Below are 22,073 nucleotides of genomic sequence, written 5' to 3' on the forward strand. Positions count from 1 at the left end.
TAGCCATTTTCCAGTATGAAAGAAAATCAGCAAACAGCTCAGGCAAATATATTAATAACAAATGCTCAATAATCCATATAGAGCAACAATAGTTGCATGAATTGAGCCCTTAAAACGTTTCAGGCTCTGGGCTAGCATACTCATTTTTCAACCTACTGACTCTTCACAACTTTAATGTAAATGCTGTTATTGTGTTTACAAATGACGAAATTCAAAGGAGAAGTTTAGGGAAATGACTTGCTACAGTCCCACTGCTATTATAGTATATGGCAGATCCAGGATCTGAAACCAGCATTCAGGCTCCATTAACCACTTCATTAACCAGTTGACCATACCACTTCTCACGACGGGCATCTACTCTACCACGAGATTGGTGTATGTGCTTATTCCAACTTGCAATTATTCCATCTGTCTGTTGATTAGTTACCTATGGATGCATAACAAATTACCCCTATTCATAGCAGCTTAAAGCAAACATTTATCTCAAAGTTTCTGTGGGTCAGGAATAAAGGAATAGCTTAACTGGAAGGTCTGGACAGAATCTCTCATGAGATGAAGGTGCAGTCAACACACCGGCCAGGACTACAGTCATCTCAAGGTTCAAGTGGACTAAAGGATCCATTTCCAAGCTCACTTGTGTGGTTGTCAGCTGGCCTCAGTTCGATCCTTTTTAACTGGGCCTCTCCACAGGCTGCATGAGTGTCCACATACATGATGGCTTCCCACAGAGGAAGTGATGAAGAGAATATGTGAGCACCTAAGACAGAAGTTGATGTCTTTTTCATAACCTGATCTTGGATGTGACATAGCGTCACTTCTGCTGTATGCTACTGATTGCACAAACCAAACTTGCTGAAACATGGGTGACTGCAATACAAGGATGTGAACATTAAGGAGTAGGGGTCTTTGGGAGACATCTTGGAGGAAATCCCTCAGTCCGTTTACTCATTTTTGTGACTGCCTTCTCCTCTAGAACGTAAACTTCACGAGTGAGGAAAAACCATCAGTGCTTCTCATTGCTATATCCCCTCAGATGGTGACCTGCCATATAACACACTGTCAATAAATACTGAATAACTGTAATGATGATGGTGATATTGTTATCAAATTAAGTTGTATGGACCCCACTCAGCGCCTGTGCTCTCTTCCTCAGCCAGAGTATTCTTTTTCCCTTTGATTCTGAATGAATAAGAAAACCAAAGCTGAGATGGACATAGCACAAGCTTTATTCAGTGGCCAAAGAATAGAGAAGTGGGAACTAAGTTCACAGATGAACTTCTTGCCTACCTGGTAAGAGAGATTTAAAGAATAAAGACAAAGGGAGGAGGGGTGAGGTTACTGATGGGGAGGCCTATGCATTAGTCTACCAGGGAAGGGGAAGAGCTTTTTCCAAGGGAGTAGGGTGCCACCTCGTTTTTATCTTTTTTGGTCCTTAATGTCCAGTCATGGCAGCTGATAGGTGTGTTGTTTAACATGCTAACTACATGTAGTTAAATCAATGTATAATGAGACTCAGGGTCTGTTGTACGTCAGATTCGTCACCATCTTGGTCCCAGCTGGTTCCATCTGTTTTTTTTTAAGTTTTTTTTTTTTTTTAACGTGGACCATTTTTAAAACCTTTATTGAATTTGTTACAATACTGCTTGTTTTATGTTTTGGTTTTTTGGTCACAGGCATGTGGGATCTTAGGTCCACAGCCAGGGATTGAACTGCTTCCCCCTGCATTGGAAATAAAGGTTGAATCACTGGACACCAAGGAAGTCCCCATCTAGTTTTTTCATTTATAGATTCCTTTCTTATCTCTGGACCTTTTAACTTGAAGATTTCGGTTAACTCCTGCTAAAGGCAAGGGCTGGAGGGTTGAGCAAAGACCTAGAGCAACTCTAGCAACAATATGAATGCCAAAGTATGAGCTTCCTAAAATCCCGTCTTACTCTCACACAAATTCCCAGTTGGCACTTATAGTACAATGTATATAATTTTTAAAAGCAGAACTATATCATGGCTAAGAATATTTACTCATGTATACTTTCTATTATATACACTGTGGACAGTGACTGAAATCATGAAATTAAAAGACGCTTGCTCCTTGGAAGGCAAGCTATGCCAAGAGCAGACTGTGTATTAAAAAGCAAAGACATCAGTTTGCCAACAAGTGTCCCTATAGTCAGAGCTACGGTTCTTCCAGTAGTCATGTACCATGTGACAGTTGGACGATAAAGAAGACTGAGTGACAAAGAATTGATGCTTTCGAATTGTGGTGCTGGAGGAGACTCTTGAGAGTTCTTTGGACTGCAAGGAGATCAAACCAGTCAATCCTAAAGGAAATCAACACTGAATATTGATTGGAAAGTCTGATGCTGAAGCTTCAATACTTTGGTCACCTGATATAAAGAGCCAGTTTCTTGGAAAAGACCCTGATGCTGGGAAAGACTGAAAGCAGAGGGAGAAGCGAGCAGGAGAGGATGAGATGGTTTCAATGGACATGAATTTGACCAAACTCTGGGAGATAGTGGAGGACAGAGTGATAGAAATAAAACAGGACAGTTATACACTTAGTTGTAGAAGTTCCAGTAGGGGACTGCAGATAGAGAAGGAAACCTGGTAAATTTTGGGAGGCCACTGTAAGTTAATGATCACTCAAGAAAGCAACTGGAACACTGTTCAACAAAGCAGGCTTGTTCATTGTTGTTTAGTCACGAAGTTGTGTCTGATCCTTTGCCATCCCATGGACTGCAGCAGGCAGTCCTTCCTGCTTCCCTGTCCTTCACTATCTCCCTGAGTTTGCTCAAACTCATGTCCATTGAGTTGGTGTTGACATCCAACCTTCTCATCCTCTGTCATCCCCTTCTCTTGCCCTCAATTCTTCCTAGCATCAGGGTCTTCTCCAATGAGTCAGCTCTTTGCATCAGATGGCCAAAATACTGGAGCTTCAGCCTTAGCAACAGTCCCTCCAATGAATATGCATGATTCATTTCCTTTAAGATTGACAGGTTTGATCTCCTTGCAGTCTAAGGAACTCTCAAGAGTCTTCTCCAGCACCACAATTTGAAGCATCAGTTCTTCGGTGCTCAGCCTTGTTTATGGTCCAAATCTTACATCCATCCATGACTACTGGAAAAACCATACCTTTGAGTATATGGACCTTTGTAAGCAAAGTGACGGCTCTGCTTTTTAATACATTGTCTAAGGTTTGTCATAGCTTTCCATCCAAGGAGCAGATGTCTTTTAATTTCATGGCTGCAACCACCTTCCCCAGTGATTTTGGAACACAAGTAAATAAAATTGCCTACTGTTTCCATTTTTCCCCCATATATTTGCCATGAAGTGATTGGACTGGATGCCATGATCTTAGTTTTATGAATGTTGAGTTTCAAGCCAGCTTTTTCACTCTCCTCTTTCACACTTATCAAGAGGCTCTTTAGTTCCTCTTTGCTTTCTCTGATTAGAGTGGTATCATCTGCATATCTGAGGTTGTTGTTATTTCTCCTGGCAATCTTGATTCCAGCTTGTGATTCACCCAGCCCTGCATTTCACATGATGTACTCTACATGTACTCTACAAGTAAGTTAAATAATCATGGTGACAATATACAGCCTTGATGTACTCCTTTACTGCTTTTGAACCAGTCAGTTGTTCAATGTCCAGTTCTAACCATTGCTTCTTGACTGGCATACGGGTTTCTCAAGAGGCAGGTAAGGTGGTCTGCTATTCCCATCACTTCTAAGAATTTTCCACAGTTTGCTGTGATCCACACAGTCAAAGGCTTTAGAGTAGTTAATGAAGCAGATGTTTTTCTGAAATTCCCTTTCTTTTTATATGATCCAATAGATGTTAGCAATTTGACTCACTTAACTATAAAACCACTTCAGTATTCTTGCCTTGAGAACTCCATGAACAGTATGAAAAAGTAAAAAGACAGGACACTGAAAGATGAACTCCCCAGTCTGGTAGGTGCTCAGTATGCTACTGGAGATCAGTGGAGAGAAAACCTCAGAAACAATGAAGAGACAGAGCCAAAGCAAAAACAACACCCACTTGTGGATGTGACTGGTGATAGAAGCAAAGTCCAATGCTGTAAAGAACAATTTTGCACAGGAACCTGGAATGTTAGGTCCATGAATCAAGGCAAATTGCAAGTAGTCAAACAAGAGGTGGCAAGAGTGAACATCAACATTTTAGTAATTAGCGAACTAAAATGGACTGGAATGGGTGAATTTAACTCAGATGACCATTAATCAACTACTGCGGGCAAGAATCCCTTAGAAGAAATGGAGTAGCCATCATAGTCAACAAAAGAGCCCGAAAAGCAGTACTTGGATACAGTCTCAAAAACGACAGAATGATCTCTGTTCGTTTTCAAGGCAAACCATTCAATATCACAGTAATCCAAGTCTATGCTCCAACCAGTAATGCTGAAGAAGCTGAAGCTGAACGGTTCTGTGAAGACCTACGAGGCCTTCTAGAACTAACACCCAAAAAAGATGTCCTTTTCATTATAGCGGACTGGAATGCAAAAGTAGAAGTCAAGAAACACCTGGAGTAACAGGCAAATTTGGCCTTGGAGTACAGAATGAAGCAGGGCAAAGGCTAACAGAGTTTTGCCAAGAGAACACACTGATCACAGTGACACCCTCTTCCAAGAACACAAGACAAGACTCCACACGTGGACATCACCAGATGGTCAATAACAAAATCAGACTGATTATATTTTTTGTAGCCAAAGTTGGAGACGCTCCATACAGTCAGCAAAAACAAAACTGGGAGTTGACTATGGCTCACACCATGAATTCCTTATTGCCAGATTCAGACTTAAATTTAAGAAAGTAGGGAAACCACTAGACCATTCAGTTATAATCTAAATTAAATCCCTTTTATACAGTGGAAGTGACAAAAAGATTCAAGGGATTAGATCTGGTAGACAGAGTGCCTGAAGAACTATGGATGTATGTTCGTGACACTGTACAGGAAACCGGGATCAAGACCATCCTCAAGAAAAAGAAATGCAAAAAAGCAATATGGCTGTCTGAGGAGGCCTTACAAATAGCTGTGAAAGGAAGAGAAGTGAAAACTAAGGAGAAAAGGAAGATATACCGTTTGAATGCAGAGTTCCAAATAATAGCAAGGAGAGATTAGAAAGCCTTCCTCAGTGATCAATGCAAAGAAATAAAGAAAAAATTAAGAAAAACAATGAAATGGGAAAGACTAGAGATCTCTTCAAGAAAATTAGAGATACCAAGGGAACACTTCATGCAAAGATGGGAATAATAAAGGACAGAAATGGCATGGACCTAAGAGAAGCAGAAGATATTAAGAAGAGGTGGCAAGAGTCCACAGAAGAACTATACAAAAATGGTCCTCATGACCCAGATAATCATGATGGTGTGATCACTCACCTAGAGCCAGACATCCTGGAATGTGAAGTCAAGTGAGCTTTAGGAAGCATCACTACAAACAAAGCTAGTGGAGATGATGGAATTCCAGATGAGCTATTTCAAATCCTACAAGATGATGCTGTGAAAGTGCTGCACTTGATATGTCAGCAAATTTGGAAAACTCAGCAGTAGCCACAGGACTGGAAAAGGTCAGTTTTCATTCCCAAAGAAAGGTAATGCCAAAGAATGCTCAAACTACTGCACAGTTGCACTCATCTTACACACTAGCTAGCAAAGTAATGCTCAAAATTCTCCAAGCCAGGCTTCGACAGTACGTGAACCATGAACTTTCAGATGTTCAAGCTGGATTTAGAAATGGCAGAGGAACCAGAGATCAAATTGCCAACATCTGTCGGAACACTGAAAAAGCAAGAGAGTTCCAGAAAAACTACTTTTAATTTGTTGACTATGCCCAAGCTTTTGACAGTGTGGATCACAATAAACTGTGGTAATTTCTTAAAGAGATGGGAATACCAGACCACTTGACCTGTCTCTTGAGAAATGTCTTTGCAGGACAGGAAGCAACAGTTAGAACTGGACATGGAACAACAGACTGGTTCCAAATAGGGAAAGGAGTATGTTAAGGCTGTATATTGTCACCCTGCTTATTTAACTTCTATGCAGAGTACATCATGAGAAATGCTGGGCTGGATGAAGCACAAGCTGGAATCAAGAATGCTGGGAGAAATATCAATAACCTCAGATATGCAGATGACACCACCCTTATGGCAGAAAGTGACAAAGAACTAAAGAGCCTCTTGATGAAAGTGAAAGAGGAGAGTGAAAAAGTTGGCTTAAAGTTCAACATTCAGAAAACGAAGACCATGGCATCTGGTCCCATCACTTCATGGGAAATAGATGGGGAAACAGTGGAAACAATGGCAGACTTTATTTTGGGGGGCTCCAGAATCACTGCAGATGGTGACTGCAGCCATGAAATTAAAAGACGCTTGCCCCTTGGAAGAAAAGTTATGACCAACTTAGACAGCATATTAAAGAGCAGAGACATTACTTTGCCAACAAAGGACCAGCTAGTCAAAGGTATGGTTTTTCCAGTAGTCATGTATGGATGTGAGAGTTGGACTGTGAAGAAAGCTGAGCGCCGAAGAATTGATGCCTTTGAACTGTGGTGTTGGAGATGACTCTTGAAAGTCCCTTGGACAGCAAAGAGATCCAACAAGTCCATCCTAAAGGAAATCAGTCCTGAATATTCATTGGAAGGACTGATGCTGAAGCTGAGACTCCAATACTTTGGCCACCTGATGAGAAGAAGTGACTCATTTGAAAGGATCCTGATGGTGGGAAAGATCGAGGGCAGGAGAAGGGGACGACAGAGAATGAGATGACTGGATGGCATCACCAACTCAAAGGACATGAGTTTGAGTGAACTCTGGGAGTTAGTGATGGACAGGGAGGCCTGGTGTGCTGCAGTCCATGGGGTCGCAGAGTCAGCAGGACTGAGCGACTGAACTGAACTATAAAACCATAAACAAAACCACAAGATATGCCCCAGGCCATTAGATGGAAGAAAAATGTCACCACCCTTCTAGTAATTTGATAATCCTAGTTTGACCTCATAGCATCAGACACGTCTCTACCTATTAAGGAGGAGCTAGTGAAAGTGGCGCTCACAATGTATGCCTTACATCTGCATCTATGTCTACTTGAGGAAGATGGTCTTCTCCCCTCCCCACTTTTTTCATTATAAAATTGTAGCTCACTCAATCCTCGGGGCAGAGCTTCTTTGCCTGTCCGCTTGCATCTCTTATAAGCATCCTATATTAATAAATCTACTTCTTGCCTATCACTTTGCCTCTCGCTGAATTACTGCACTGAGACACAAAGAACTTGAGCCTTAGGAAGTCCAGGCACCAGGTGAGTGATTCTAATTAAAAGATTATGGGTTCAAGTCCCAAGTTGGGTTTTGGTGCTGCTTGAGTCCCAGTCACATGAGTTAGGGTCCTAAACTGGGTTTTGGCTGGGTTTGGCTCCTGGCGTCATAGGCTAGAGTCCCAAACTGGGCTTTGGATGGTTTCAAGTCCTGGCTTCATGGGTTCAGTTTCCAAACTACGTTTTGGCTGGGGTTGAGTACCAAGATGTAGATTCAAGTCCCCTTTTGAGGTAAATGGATTCAAGAGGAGCCTGCCATGCTACAGTCTATGGGGCTGCAAAGAGTTGAACATGATTCAGCAACTGAACAACAACAATAAATATAATTTCTATATATAACTATACAAGGTGGAGCTGGAAGCAAACATAGCAAATTCATGAAAATGTTGGCCTTTGGGGAGGAGAAGAAAGTTAAGGTATTAGGGTTGAAAGTCAAATACCAATTTATTTTCAGTATTTCCTTCTACCAGTGAAACAGGAGGGAAGGGGGAAGGGTACAACATTTAAAAAAGGACATAGCTATAGGTCATGATAAAAACTGGCTAGGACCAACTAGCTCCAAGATGGTGGAAGATTCGACTTCCAATAGACCTTAAGCCTCACTATACACTGATTCTGTTCATTAGCTAAATGACACACTCAACAGCACCATGAGTTCCAAGCTAATCATAAAACGCCAAAAAGTAGGCAGTGCCCAATTCCTGGAAATCTTCACTCCTTCCCTGAAATAGTTGAAATAATCCTCCCACTCATTAGCCTATGAAATTACCCAGATAATAAAAATTAATCACACCATATTTCGGATATTCTCATCTTCTGAGATGGCCCACATTCTGACTGTGGAGTGAAAAAAAAGAAAAAGTGAAAGTGAAGTTACTCAGTCGTGTCCGAGTCTTTGCAGGCCCATGGACCAGAGCCTACCGGGCTCCTCCGCCCCTGGGATTTTCCAGGCAAGAGTACTGGAGTGGGTTGCCATTTCCTTCTCCAGAGGATCTTCCCCACCCAGGGATCGAACCCAGGTTTCCCACATTGTAGGCAGAGGCTTTACAGTCTGAGTCACCAGGGAAGTCTTGTGTTTCTGTCCAAATAAATTCACTTATCTATCACTTTGCCTCTCACTTTATTCTTTCTGCATCGAGAACCTGAGCTTCATTACGTCCTGAGACCCCGTGTGTGATCCAAATTAAAAAGCCACGGGTTCAAGATCCAACCTGAGTTGCACAGTTTCATTGGGATTTTTTATTGAGCCAATATTTAAGAATGGTCAATTGTGGTGGTGGGAATATAAGCATTTTTCTGTTGGTTTGGTTCAGTCACTGAGTCGTGTCCGGCTCTTTGCAACCCCATGAATCGCAGCACGCCAGGCCTCTCTGTCGATCACCAACTCCCAGAGTTCACTCAAACTCACGTCCATCGAGTCGGTGATGCCATCCAGCCATCTCATCCTCTGTCATCCCCTTCTCCTCTTGCCCCCAATCCCTCCCAGAATCAGAGCCTTTTCCAATGAGTCAACTCTTCACATGAGGTGGCCAAAGTACTGGAGTTTCAGCTTTAACATCATTCCTTCCAAAGAACACCCAGGGCTGATCTTCAGAATGGACTGGTTGGATCTCCTTGCAGTCCAAGGGACTCTCAAGAGTCTTCTCCAACACCACAGTTCAAAAGCATCAGTTCTTCGGCATTCAGCCTTCTTCACAGTCCAACTCTCACATCCGTACATGCCTACTGGAAATTTCTCAGAGTAAACCAGATGCAGATTTTTGTCTTAAGCAACTGAAACACAAGCCTCGGAATGCTCCTTAGACACTTTAAAGGTGCCTTCCCTTGGTTCTTTGGTCTAAGTAAGGGTGAACCTATAAACCCCACTCTCCAGATGACTCAAACCAAAATCTATTTTCTCCTAAAACTGTCAAATGTTTCTGGTGTGAAGTTTATAAATTCATCTTGAGATCCTTCTCCACTTTCTGTGTTTTGTGTCGGGAGAGCCAGAGGCTCTTTGTGCTGAAGGAGAGAGGCCTAAGCAGTGGCAGCCTGGCTGGAGCAGGAGTCTGGTTACTGGACTCATGCTGACACACAGTCCGCTGAGTCAGAATCCTGGGCTCTTGAACGTCTCTGTGCAGCTTCCATTCACACAGAGCCAATAGTCACACTGGACCAATACTGGAAGGGCACGTGGGAAGTTTTAAACCTGTAGGTATCAGGTGATGTAACTTTTCCCTTTAATTTCGATGTCCATTCTTGCTGTTTAAGAAGTAATTTCAGAAAATCCATTAATTCATTAACAATTCCCTTTTCCAAAGGAGGCCCAATGAAAGCATAGACTACTGTGAATGAAAGCGGTTTTAGGCGCTCTCTTAAAATAAATCACTGACATCTGTGGGTGGGCTGGTGAGAAGCAGTTTGAGAGGCTAGAGCAACAAACATCCAGGCACTTCTCGGGAAACAAGAAAACAATCTGCGAGTGGAAATAAAGTCAAGAGCAGGATCACCAGGTGAGTATGTTTCACACTCAGGGCAACACCTTTCACGGTGTTTTGTTAACACTTTCTTTTCCTAACAATCCTCTTTGATATAAGTGGCCATGCCTACCTCCAGTGTGCTGGGTCCAGGGAATAAGAAGGTAGAAAATACAGCCTAAACTGGTATGTTCCTTAATTCCAGATACCCCAGAAACTATACCCAAGAAGGAAACATTGGCGCAGAATAAGCCAGCGGCGAAATGAGACTTCCTCACCTATTCAGGGGACAGACTTGAATACACTTGATGAGTGGGCTGAACCCCTCTGCACTCTGGGGCCCTTAAGCTAGGGGCTCCCCAGACCCCCAAGACAGGATCTGAATAACAGCAGACTCTGGTAATATGACCTTTTAAAATTCTACAGGCTGGCTTCATGTGCTGGCCCTGCAACTTCTGTAGGGCTTTGGGTCTATGTAAAATGGGAAAAACTACTGGACTGTTGTGAGAACTGCAGGCAATAATATACAAGGCACAAAGCAAGCATTCAATAAATTATACCTTATTGGTCTTGTAAAAGATATTCTGATTCCCAAAGTTTTACAAGAAAATATGATCCTTCACTAAACAATATTTTTCAGCTGCTGCCCAACCAGGGTTTCCTGGCCCTCGCCCAACAATTCACAAGTGTTTCTCAGAAGATCTAAGGACAAGAAAAAGGAATTAGGGATGCATCTTCATCTATTTCTGGAAATTTCTACTCTGGGGCCTTTTGCCTTCTTCTCTATCTCCCTGGTTCATTCTTTCATCATTTATTGAAAAGTCTCTATTCAAGACACTAGTGCAGAAGAAAATGCAAATATGCCAAGTCTTTGTCTCCAGGGAGCTTTCAATACAGGAGAAAACAAGAAATCAGTGCTCTCTAAGCAGAATCCCTGAAACATAATTTCCCTAGGAATTCAGTCCATTACTTCGAAGACTAGTTAACCTAATCAATAGATTCTTCTTTATTGTTTCTCAACTGCTGTTCTCTCACATACTTGCTCAGCATCCTCACTACCAATCCCAGAGGTGAAACAATCCTTTACATTAACACCAGGCTGAGGGAAGAAACTATACACTGGGACCTGCATGTCCCTTTGCCCTCCAATCTTCAGAGCCCCCAGAGAACCCTTTCGCATGTTTGTTTTGCTGCTGAACCTATTTTTCACAGGGACCACTCACTGCTCTTTTCAGATGGCCCACTCACCCATGCCCTCCTCTGCAGTGATTGCTGTCTCTTCCTTAACGAAAATCAAGGCCACCTGAAACATGACTCAGGTCTACTCTTCATTCATTCAATAACACTTATCAGAGCATAGTAGGAGCCTGCACTGTGCAGACGTGGGAGCTGCTACAGTGAGAACCAAGCGGCCGTGGTCCTTGACTTCACAGACCTCAGCCTACTATTAAGCTGCGAGGGAGCCATGCTCAAGTCGCTTCAGCCGTGTCCGACTCTTTGGGACCCCATGGGCTGTAGCCCGCCAGGCTCCTCTGTCCATGGGATTCTCCAGGAAAGAATACTGGAGTGGGTTGTGGTGCTTCCTCCAGGGGATCTTCCCAACACAGGTCTCCTTCATTGCTGGCGGATTCTTTACGGCTGAACCACCGAGGAAACCCTATTATGCTGTACATTCAACAAAGATTACGCGAATATTTGCACAACTTGAACAGAACTGAGAATTCCAGGTGTTGCAAGCCTTAGGATAGTTTTTCTTAGGAAATGACATTTGACGAACAATCTCAATCTCAATGGAAGTTAACTAAGGGAAGAGCCAGGGAGGAGCGTCCAGGCAAAGGGAAGAGCATCTGCAGAGGCCCTGGGGTGAAGGACTCCACAGCATTCGAGGATCTATCTAAACGAAACCAGGGGAGACTGGGGCAACATCAGACATGGGGCCTCATGCCCATCCTAACGAGTTTTGATCTTTCTAGGAGTAATCAGAAGCTTTACAGAGTTTCAAGGAGACAATGCTATGATCGTTTTTACCTGCCCCGTGGCTTCAGAGCAGGCAAGGTCTGGTTTTGCCCACTCGGTTCACTCCAGCGTCCAGCCAGCGCCCGCTGTCAGCTGGTTCTTACGGAGGAGTCTCGGGAAGGAGTAAGAGTGCAAAGCCGGCCGCGCGGACCGCGGGCGGGGTTGGTCGCCGCGCGGGGGAGGGGCGGGCGGCGGGCGGCGGGCGGCGCTGGGCACCTCGGGGACCTGAAGCGCGACAAAGAGTCGGCGCGCTCGGAGCCCTCGCTTCCGCGGAGGCTGCGTCTGGTTCTCGGCGAAGGGCCTAGGAGGTCCAGTCGGCGGAACCCACCGGTCTCTGGGCCCCGAGCCCCCAGAGGCCCACGGCGCCCAGGTGAGCCTCGCTGCCCAGGTGGGGCGGCGCGGCCGGCCCGGAAGGCCCTGTGCGCAGCGCCGGGCGCCCCCGCCGCGGTGCGAGCGGCCGCCATCTCCGGGCTGCGGCGACGGCGACGGCGGGCGTGCTGGGCAGTGGGCGGTGTCCTGGCGGCGGTGCGACCCCGCGGCGAGGCCTAGGCCCGCGCGGGAGGCGGGTAGGGGGCCCCGGGCGTCTCCCAGAGACCCGGCCTGGCGGCGGTTTGCTCCTGCCCGGCCAGGCCCTGGAACCCGCGGCTCCGGCCTCTGCCCGACTATAAATTCATTATTTGTCGCAGCCGGAAAAGTGGAGCAGACGTCACAGGGAAGGAAGCCCAGGAGCCGAACCTTCGCTCCCGGGGAGCACCGGGTTCGCATTAAGGTGTCTTTCCTTCCAGTCCCCTTTTCCCTGCAAAAATGAGCCGGCTGTATTTTTGCGGAACCCGGATCACAAAGTGCTGCAGCCTGGCTTCTTTGTCTTACCAATACATCCCACGCGTCTGCGCGCGGCTGATGTTTGTTTCCATCCTTTTTATTGGCCGCGAACGGGTGCTTTGGTGCCAGGTTTTCCGCGCCTGACAGGGCTCCACGCTTGCTGAGTGACAGGACTGTGATTCACTCCACGGATTATCTTCACGATGGTGAACAAACAGGTGGTTTTCAGTTCTTATCTATTACAAAAAACGATTCGTTGAACACTGTTTCGTCTGGTTTTTTGATTGTGTAGAGAGGCTTGCGGTACTCATTGCAAAATGCTCCTTGGAAAAGTTATTCGCGTTTTTTGTGCCTCACATTTGGGAACACCTGGTTCAGAGAGCTAACTGACAGACTTTGCCGAAGGTCCCAGTGCTGATCCTGCGGACACGGTCAACACCTCTTTGTTAAGTTTGTTCAATAGCTGGCCTTACCTAGAGCTTTGCTGAAAAGAAACTGAATACCTTAGTAATTTTTAAAACTGACTTAGGTTTAGCTTGGATAAAACATTACAGTTCCCAGTACGATTAAACCTAAGTTAAAGCAAAATTCAAGCTGGGATTAGATAAATAGTGGAAACGTTTTAAAGTCCTACTCTGAAACATGGATGTTGAGTTGCTAGGACAGGGATTTTAAATGATTATGCTGAGGGATGTGTCACTAGAGCCTCAAGAAACTTGCCATGAAGACCTGTAAACGTTCAAGTAAGTGACATTGTCCTTATCAGTGAAAATAAATGGAATTTGTTTTTCCATCCTTTTTACTTACATTTTAAAACCTGTGTGCTGAAATAGAGGGAATTTTTCTTTGTAATGATCATTTTCCAGTTTGATCTCATGGTCCTGATAATTAAATGTGTGTATAAGTTTAAAATGACAATGGATGAATTCCTTTCTCTCAGGTTTTAAAGGGTGGGCTTCCCTGGTCTTCCCACCCATTTGGCAGGGCTAGGATCCTTTCTCTGGGGGCCTTTTCTGGTTCTTTGTTCTTTAGTCCCTAAGTCGTGTCTGACTCAGTTTTGAGACTTAGCCCGCCAGGCTTCTCTGTCCAAGGATTTTCCAGGCAAGAATACTGGAGTGGGTTGCATTTCCTTCTCCAGGTGATCTTCCTGACTCCGGGATTTATGAACACCTCACCCGCCCCGACCCCAACCCACATTCCCCCCCACCCCCCCCCACATCCCCATCTCCTGCGTTGGCAGACAGATTCTTTACCTCTGAGCCACCTGGGTCGCCCTGTTGTTCTTTACTGCTTCCCTTTCCAAGGACAGTCCCATGGCTGTGCTGTAATCATCTTTTGTCTCTCCAGAGTCTCTCACTCTGAGCTTAGTGCCTGGCATATGAGTGACTGATGACTGCTAGCATGGCAGATGAATTTAGAATATGATAGTAGCTTAGAGATTGGTGTGACAGGTAAATTTATTATTCAAATGAGTAAGGTAGAAACCTAGGACATGGACAGCTGTGATCATCTCTTGGTCATAAGCAAAATCATATTCCAAGAAACGCTACTGGCAAGACACTTGGGTTTTTTTTTTTTAATAATTTTGTTGAGATATAATTCATATACCATACAATTCACCCATCTAAAGGATACAAGTCAATGGGTTTTTTTGTGTATTATGGTATTAATTTTTAAAAGTTGTGATCAATATATGACATAAAAATTGCCATTTAAAAATGTCCAGTTCAGTGACTTAAATGAACATAAAGTTCATTTATGATGTACAGCCATCCCCACTATTTCCAAAACATTTTCAACACCTTCAACTGATAACTTCTTCAATAAATGTGGAATGTATGAATGAATGTTAATAGTAGAAAGAAGTATATTTTATGTGACCTTGATTTCTGACCTCTCTTCTAATTTGTGTTGTCTTTTATGCTTTATATGAAATATAATTAAGAGGGTACTAAGCCTTATCTTAGTGTGGTAATATTTGAAATTCCTTAAAGTGAAAAACTGGGCAGTTCTTTCAAGTTTGTTGAATTAGTGAACATTCTAGAGTCTCTAAAAGTTGTAGAGCAAAATCTGAGTGATATCCCAAACTTTTCTCTGATTTACAAAATACACATACCCTAGGTTATATTATGCTATTTAGCTTACTCTATTGCTGTGTTCTTTTTGCTTTGATAGTTGCAGAATACCCCTCACTTTCATAGGAGATATCCTAAGAGGTATTTTTAAGACTAGAAAAATCCACAAATACAGAAGGTGCTAATTTTAAACAGGGATTTATTTTAGGTACAAGGTATTTTGAATCTTTAGTTTTTATTCTAAAGTGTTTAGCTTTTCTTTGCCTGTTGGGTTGCTTTTATGGGTGCTAAGGTCTTCTTTAATATCTTTAAAAAGCGATTTGTCACGTTTGGTTATTTCCAGACAAAAAAAGATTGGCAATCTCCCATTTTTACAAGGAGAGAGCACCCTTGGATATCTGTATGGAAAAAACTAGACTAGAGTAGGTCTTGGAAGCAAAAAAATAGTTGAATTTATTATGCAGTAGGTTTGACAGGGGTACAATTGTTAATCCTAAATCTTCAAATGTGGATGGTTTCCTATGCATGTGAGTATTACATGTGCTTCTGATTTTTAGCATTATAGCCCAGATAATTACACAGGTGTTCTGGACTCTGGATTTGGCTTGGACTCTTCTGGTGACCTGAGCAAACCATATAACTTTTGTGAATTCATTATTGGCACTAGTAAATCAAGTGGGTTTGAGTAAGTGGGCAAATTTCTAAGAGCAATTAAGTTTGCTCTTAGAAAGCAAACTAGTATATCCCTAGCCCCTTCCTGCAACTGAACGTTTCTTTGAAGTTATCTTTAAATTTTTTTTTAAATTATGTTTTGTACCATAATACAGCTTTCTAAATTTTAATATGAAGATTGAATTTTAAATTTGTTACTACCATGTAACATGGATGCCTCCAGAGGGTGCATTCTGTTTATCCTGGGGTTTTCTGTATTCCCTGACCTAGTGCCTCATACCCTTGGGGCTTCTTCTCAATCTGAGAAGCAAGGGACCCAGAGGACCTCTACGTCTCTTGCAACTCTGACGTGGTATGATACTTGAAATAAACTAGAGTTTATTCTCTTAATTTTAGAAAATTATAAATCCATAACAGGGAAAAATATGACTGACTGGTTTGCATGATTTAACTTATTTCCCTGACAATTAGAGATTGCAATTCTATTATATGTAAAAGCTGTTTCATCAGAAACTGCATGCATTTTAAGAAATGGATTGCAAAGTTAGAAAAACTCTTTGCATGTGTCATTTTTGTTGCTCTCAGTCTTTCTTTGCTGCACTTCTGCTTTTTTCTTTCCTGGCTCCTAATTGGATTAAAGACTGTTTTGCCAACCATGGCATCTGGAGATGACAGTCCTATCTTTGAAGATGACGAAAGGTAAATGTCTTGCATTGTGATAAAACTGGATTATGAAGCTTTAAAGACGGGCTTTAATCATTCAGGAGAGTATCCAGGCTACTTTTTTGGAGAACACATTTTGTAATACTATAGAATGCATAGTTTTGCTTCTCTTTGATTTCCAGCAAGGGTGGTGAGCACCTGGCATGGAGGTGGTCACCACTAATGTGGCATCCTTTCCCATAAAACCTGGACGTGAGGTCTGCAAATCCCTCTCAGCACAAAATTCTTGGCAGTCACTTCCAAAATGATATAAAACCTATTTACTGTTTCTGGTTTAGAGCCTACAAAGGAGATTAGAGTGAATGAAGAGGAGGATGTGGTTAAGAGAATAGACTCTGGGACCAGACTCCTAAAATTATACCCCATCTGCCACTTACTGTCATTGTGATCTTAGACAAGCCTTTAGCCTCTCTGAGCCTCAGTTTCCCCATCTGTAAATAGAGGAATAATAGTGCCCACCTCATGGTGAGGATTCTGAGTTAATGTGTGTAAAGCTCTTAGAACAGTGATTGGCACACAGTAAGTACTGAATAACTGTTAGCTATGAACATTACTGTTGTAATGTTACTTCCCTCAAAGCTAAAAATCTGTATCAGTATAAAAATATTACTTATATGTTATATATGCATTATATATAATATATATTTTATAGGAAGACATTAATATAAAATACATGTTTAAGTTGTGCCAGAAACGTCACAAAACAGAATCCTTTATATTTTTAATAAGATTTCCTGTAATAATGACAAGATTACTGTCTTGCATAACATTTTTGTATCTATTAAAGAACATTTCTTTCATGACTTTTTTTCTCTTAGTATTTTTAAATTAGAACCTTTTTTGTTAAAATGAATCCCTAGTTATTGGTTCAAATATAAAAGGTTTTAAGAATTCTTGCTTTAGAGTGATAGGATCTGAAATGATAAAACAAAAATTAAATACTGTGCTTTTTAAATGACAGGAGGGAGGAGAAGAAACTTTTTACTGACCTTTCTGTGGCCAAGCTTAGAATACTGTCCTGGATAAACTGATTGATTCTTAATCCTATTACTAATAAGGTGACTTTGGAATTATCTGACTGTATACCCATAGATAGTAATTTCATCTTAAAAGAATGCATAACAGGGTGAAAGTAGTTACATGGATTGTAAGTAGGCTTTCTTAGCTTATATCACTTTAATATTTTGTAATTTTAGGGCTTTTTAAGATCTGAATATTTTCATCTTGGAAGGATTAACTGGTTATTCCGTTACTGTTTTTGCCTGTTATAATTGCTTAATTTTATTCCCTTAGCCCTCCTTACAGCCTGGAAAAAATGACAGATCTTGTAGCTGTTTGGGAAGTTGCTTTAAGTGATGGAATCCATAAAATTGAATTTGAACATGGGACCACATCAGGCAAACGAGTGGTATATGTAGATGGGAAGGTAGGAAAAAATGTTATTTTGTGAAATATAGTGTACAGAGAAGTTTGATTTTGCTAATGTATATTCATCCTATGTGAATTTAATGCTTTTCCCTTACAGTGGTTATATATATGTTGGCTTGTATTATTTTGCCATACAAAGCAGACTAATAATAGTTGTGGAATTCATAGACTATAACATCTAATATTTAACTTTAAAATGCCTTTATTTTCTAAAATCTTTGTATCATGAAGTAATAAAATCACATCTAAATAGCATTACCATTTATTCCCTTTAATTATATTATTTCCAAAGTTAAGCATTAAATTTTCTCCCATTTATATGTTTTTAACTTTTGTATTTTTTACTTAGGAAGTGATAAGAAAAGAATGGATGTTCAAATTGGTTGGCAAGGAAACCTTCTGTGTTGGAGCTGCAAAGACAAAAGCAACCATCAATATTGATGCTGTCAGTGGTTTTGCTTATGAATATACTCTGGAAATTAATGGGAAAAGTCTCAAGAAGTATATGGAGAACAGATCAAAAACCACCAATACTTGGGTATTACATTTGGATAGTGAGGACTTTAGAGTTGTGTTAGGTAAGTGAAAGCCATTTCTGCAGAATTTATTGGCTTTTTATGACAGCTGTTTACTGTAGTTCCTCTAGCTCTCCAGACCTTTTATGGGAGCTTTGAATAGGAGAGTGTTACATGCAGGTGTGTTTCTCATGTGTCCTCTGGGAATGAAGAATTTGTTAATTTGACCGATTTATATGGAAAATGTGAAAGCCAGATTTTATAGTGGTAGATTTGAAAATTATAAACTTGGGTTTTAAAAAAGTAATATTGATGTAAACATTTAATTTGTCATTATTTGATATTTCTCTTCAAAAGAGTGCCTAAAGGCAGTTGGAAATTTAAGGTTTATCAGAAAGAAGGGAATTTTTCTCTAGGTTTAGGACTACAGCAGATCAAAATAATCAAAGTCCAGGTAAAGTAGATTAAAAAATAAAAAGTAAGCCATTGATCCTTAAGCTAAGTTCTCCTGTTACAGATTGCCATCTGTGTTCTTGATTTCTGTTGGGCCTACAAAACTTGAAAGACAAGTATTTGCTACCTTTGTTCATTACTGGTTACTCCTAGTATGTTCTGCTTCTCATATCACTGAAGGTGAAAGTGTTAGTCACTCAGTGGTGTCCAACTATTTTGCAAACCTACCAGCCTTCTCTGTCCATGGAATTCTCCAGGCAAGAATCCTGGAATGGGTTGCCATTCCCTTCTCCAGAGGATCTTCCCAATCCAGGGATTGAACGCAGGTCTCGTGCATTTTAGGTGGCTTCTTTACCATGTGAACTAGCCTCCTATCACTAAGTTAAGAGTTACCAGGGAATCCAAGATTATGTAGATCATCTCATTGATTTATTGATTGATTTAGATAATACTGAGAACCTCATAAATGGCAGCTTATGTACCAGGCCTTGAGGATACATAAATGAAGAGACTTTGTCTGTGTCTTTTAAGAGAGTGTAGTTTAATTGAATGCTACAAAAATTTTTAAGAATGAAAAATACTTATCAAGTAATAAATGCATATGGTTGGAAAAAAGAAACAAACAAGAAAAACCTCCTGTATGGTTTATTTATTAAAGAAATTGGGTCAGATTTTTCTTGAAAAGGATAGGATATGGTCTGAATTTTGTGGATTCCATTCCTGTGATATTTTTCTATTAGTATTTCCTGCAAGTTGGTATTTGAAGAATTGATCAAATTTAAGTTTTTTTTATTTTTCAGGTAAGACCACTTTATATTTATTCTATCAAGAGGCACATGGTTTTGCTTTGTCTAATTTTTTGATATTGGCATCACTAATACCTAAGTGTCTATATCCATTAATTCATTGGCAGATGAATTCATTAATTCATTGGCAGAAGGATATATTCTGATTCCATCATTTCTTGTTTGTTAGCTGGAGTGCTCATACAGTGAGAAACTTCCTGTGTACAGTGAGAAACTTCCTGTTGTCTACTGTTTAGTTACACAGAGGTACATTTTGTATAACAAATGTAGGATCACAGCTTGTTTTCCCTTAACTACCAGTTTTCAAGATATTAAATTGACTCCTTTTTCTTTCCTAAAGGTGATCATTTAAGTTTGTTTGTTTGTTTTTAATCATTGGGCTTCCCAAATTACTTGTGGATTTAAACAAATTGTGGTGTTTCAGCACACTGCAATTATTATCCTCACTGATGCTCAAATTGTCCAATTTTGGGCCAATATGGTGCTTTAGATCAGCTCCCGAGTCAAGGGAACGGTGTACATGTATAGGTAGATAGATATCAGGAGGAACGGGGAAGAGAAGGAGAGACTTTATAAAAAAAATAAAATAGCTTATGAGTTCATACTGATGCTTATAATTCAAATTCTGGGATACCAGTTTTTTTATTTAATCTCCTCTAATATCTTTATGTTCATTCTTCCACACTGAGAATCCTTCTCAGGGACACAGAGGATGATGCAAATAGAATATATTACTTATTTCCTTTGTGCCATAATTATGTACATACTAATCTCAGTTAACAACAGAAATACTCTTCCACCATTAATAGTGACTGCCCCAAATTTGTCTTCCTTGGTGGCTCAGTAGTAAAGAATCTGCCTGCAATGCAGAAGCCACCAGAGACACAGGTTTGATCCCTGGGTTGGTAAGATCTCCTGCAGGAGGGCATGACATCCTGCTCCAATATTCTTGCCTGGAGAATCCCATGGACAGAGAAGCCTGGCAGGCTACAGTCCACAGGGTCACTAAGAGTCAAACACGACTGAAGCGACTTAGCAAGTATGCTTGCCCACAATTTAAAACAACTTTTTGCATATCATTTTCCAACTGTACTGTATCTACATTGTCAGAACATACAGCTGTTATATACTATGCCAGGCTGCCATTGGGTGGCCACTCCCATATCTCCTGGGCCCTCTGCCTTTCACTCCGTGCCTCTAGCCCAGCTCAAAGTCCTTTCTCCACTCTCCAAGTGAGGCTTCTGTCTTGAGGTGCAGGGAGAAAAGACTCTGTTCCTGGAGTAGATGGCTTGTCAGATGGCACCTCATCCTTGACCCCCAGGCAGCCTTTGACTCCCAGACTCCATATAAACACACAGGTCCTGCTTCTCTCTAGTCTTTGTCATAACATCCAAAGCTTGTCTTCTGGCTGCTTGATGACCGTAGTCTTCTCTCCTGACACTCCTGGGGACCCTGACATTCACAAGTGCTTCTGGGAGTCCTCCCCAAAATGCACGTGTGTCTGTCTGTGCACATGGCACACATATAGCTCAGTTGGTAAAGAACCCACCTGTGATGCAGGAGACCCTGGTTTGATTCCTGGGTCAGGAAGATCCGCTGGAGAAGGGATAGGCTACCACTCCAGCATTCTTGGGCTTCCCCTGTGGCTCAGCTGGTAAAGAATCTGCCAGCAATGCAGGAGACCTGGGTTCAATCCCTGGGTTGGGAAGACCCCCTGGAGAAGGGAAAGGCTACTCATGCCAGTATTCTGGCCTAGAGAATTCCATGGTATAGTCCATGGGGTCACAAAGAGTTGGACATGACTGACTTTCACTTTCACTTTCCCTGGAGTGAACTGTGGCCACTTAGCTGATGTCCAAGTGTATCATGGCAACATTTTGCCCTATAGTGTCGGCACTGTACTCAGCACAGCCCATCAAATACTATATTTTTTATGATGATTCTATTGTACTCTTCAGTATGAAATTTACGGAGAGGGCAATGGCACCCCACTCCAGTATTCTTGCCTGGAGAATCCCAGGGATGGTGGAGCCTGGTGGGCTGCCGTCTCTAGGGTCGCACAGAGTTGGACACAACTAAAGCGACTTAGCAGCAGCAGCAGTATGAAATTTAAGGCTAAATTGCTATCTGTCTGTATGTATGCTATGCAGCCTGTTTTGTGGTCTCTTTTTGCCTTTGTCCAGGTGGGTCACTATGAGAGGCAGGGAGAATCAACCAGTCTCTTGATGTTAAAGAAAATATGGGGAAGGATAAATTAGGAGTTTGGGATTAACAGAGGCACACTGCATATATAAAATACATAACCAACAAGAACCTATTATATAGATCAAGGAACTCTATTCAGTATTTTGTAATAATCTATAAGCTAAGAGAACCTGAAAAAGGAAAGCAATATTGGCTACAATCCAAAAAATAAAAATGAAAAATTAAAGGGATAAGGTCAAATATTATATTATTTGAAATATGCAGGTTTTTAAAAAGCACACTCTTTAATTTGCTAAAATATATTGATATCCTAAATGGAAACATTTTGTAATCCTGGGAGTGGGTAAACCCTTCTTTGATTCAATACCAGACCTTAGAAATTTAATTAAGACACTTCAGATGATATTTTAAAAAAGGACATTCTCATATGGAAAGTTCTCTTGTTCCATTCATTTGTCTGCATCCTCCTTTATAGATTTTCTGTAACAAATCTTCATCAGTATATATTATGTCATGATTTTGTCTTAAAAGAGTGGTTTCATTTTGTCTGTGAACAAAAAAACAAAATTTCTTCAAA

General features: G+C 41.5%; 1 protein-coding gene across 5 annotated transcripts in view; it reads left to right on the plus strand.

Moving 5' to 3' along the window:
• Window positions 1-11,633: 11,633 nt before the first annotated feature.
• The window catches only part of FAIM (Fas apoptotic inhibitory molecule), a 30,438-nt gene continuing 19,998 nt past the window's right edge, over window positions 11,634-22,073 (plus strand). Inside the window, exons 1-3 of one of the 5 annotated variants that reach the window (XM_040233710.1) lie at window positions 11,634-11,920; window positions 17,383-17,515; window positions 17,867-18,095. In XM_040233710.1, coding sequence (XP_040089644.1) covers window positions 11,796-11,920; window positions 17,383-17,515; window positions 17,867-18,095 — 487 coding nt within the window. In that variant the 5' untranslated portion in view covers window positions 11,634-11,795. Of the gene's footprint in view, window positions 11,921-11,995; window positions 12,168-12,545; window positions 12,838-14,936; window positions 16,066-17,382; window positions 17,516-17,866; window positions 18,096-22,073 lie in introns of those variants that run through there. The other 4 variants (XM_040233728.1, XM_040233736.1, XM_040233719.1 and 1 more) reach the window with 4 other exon arrangements.

This window comes from Oryx dammah, unplaced genomic scaffold (assembly GCF_014754425.2).
Source record: "Oryx dammah isolate SB20612 unplaced genomic scaffold, SCBI_Odam_1.1 HiC_scaffold_2, whole genome shotgun sequence".
NCBI lineage: Eukaryota > Metazoa > Chordata > Mammalia > Artiodactyla > Bovidae > Oryx > Oryx dammah.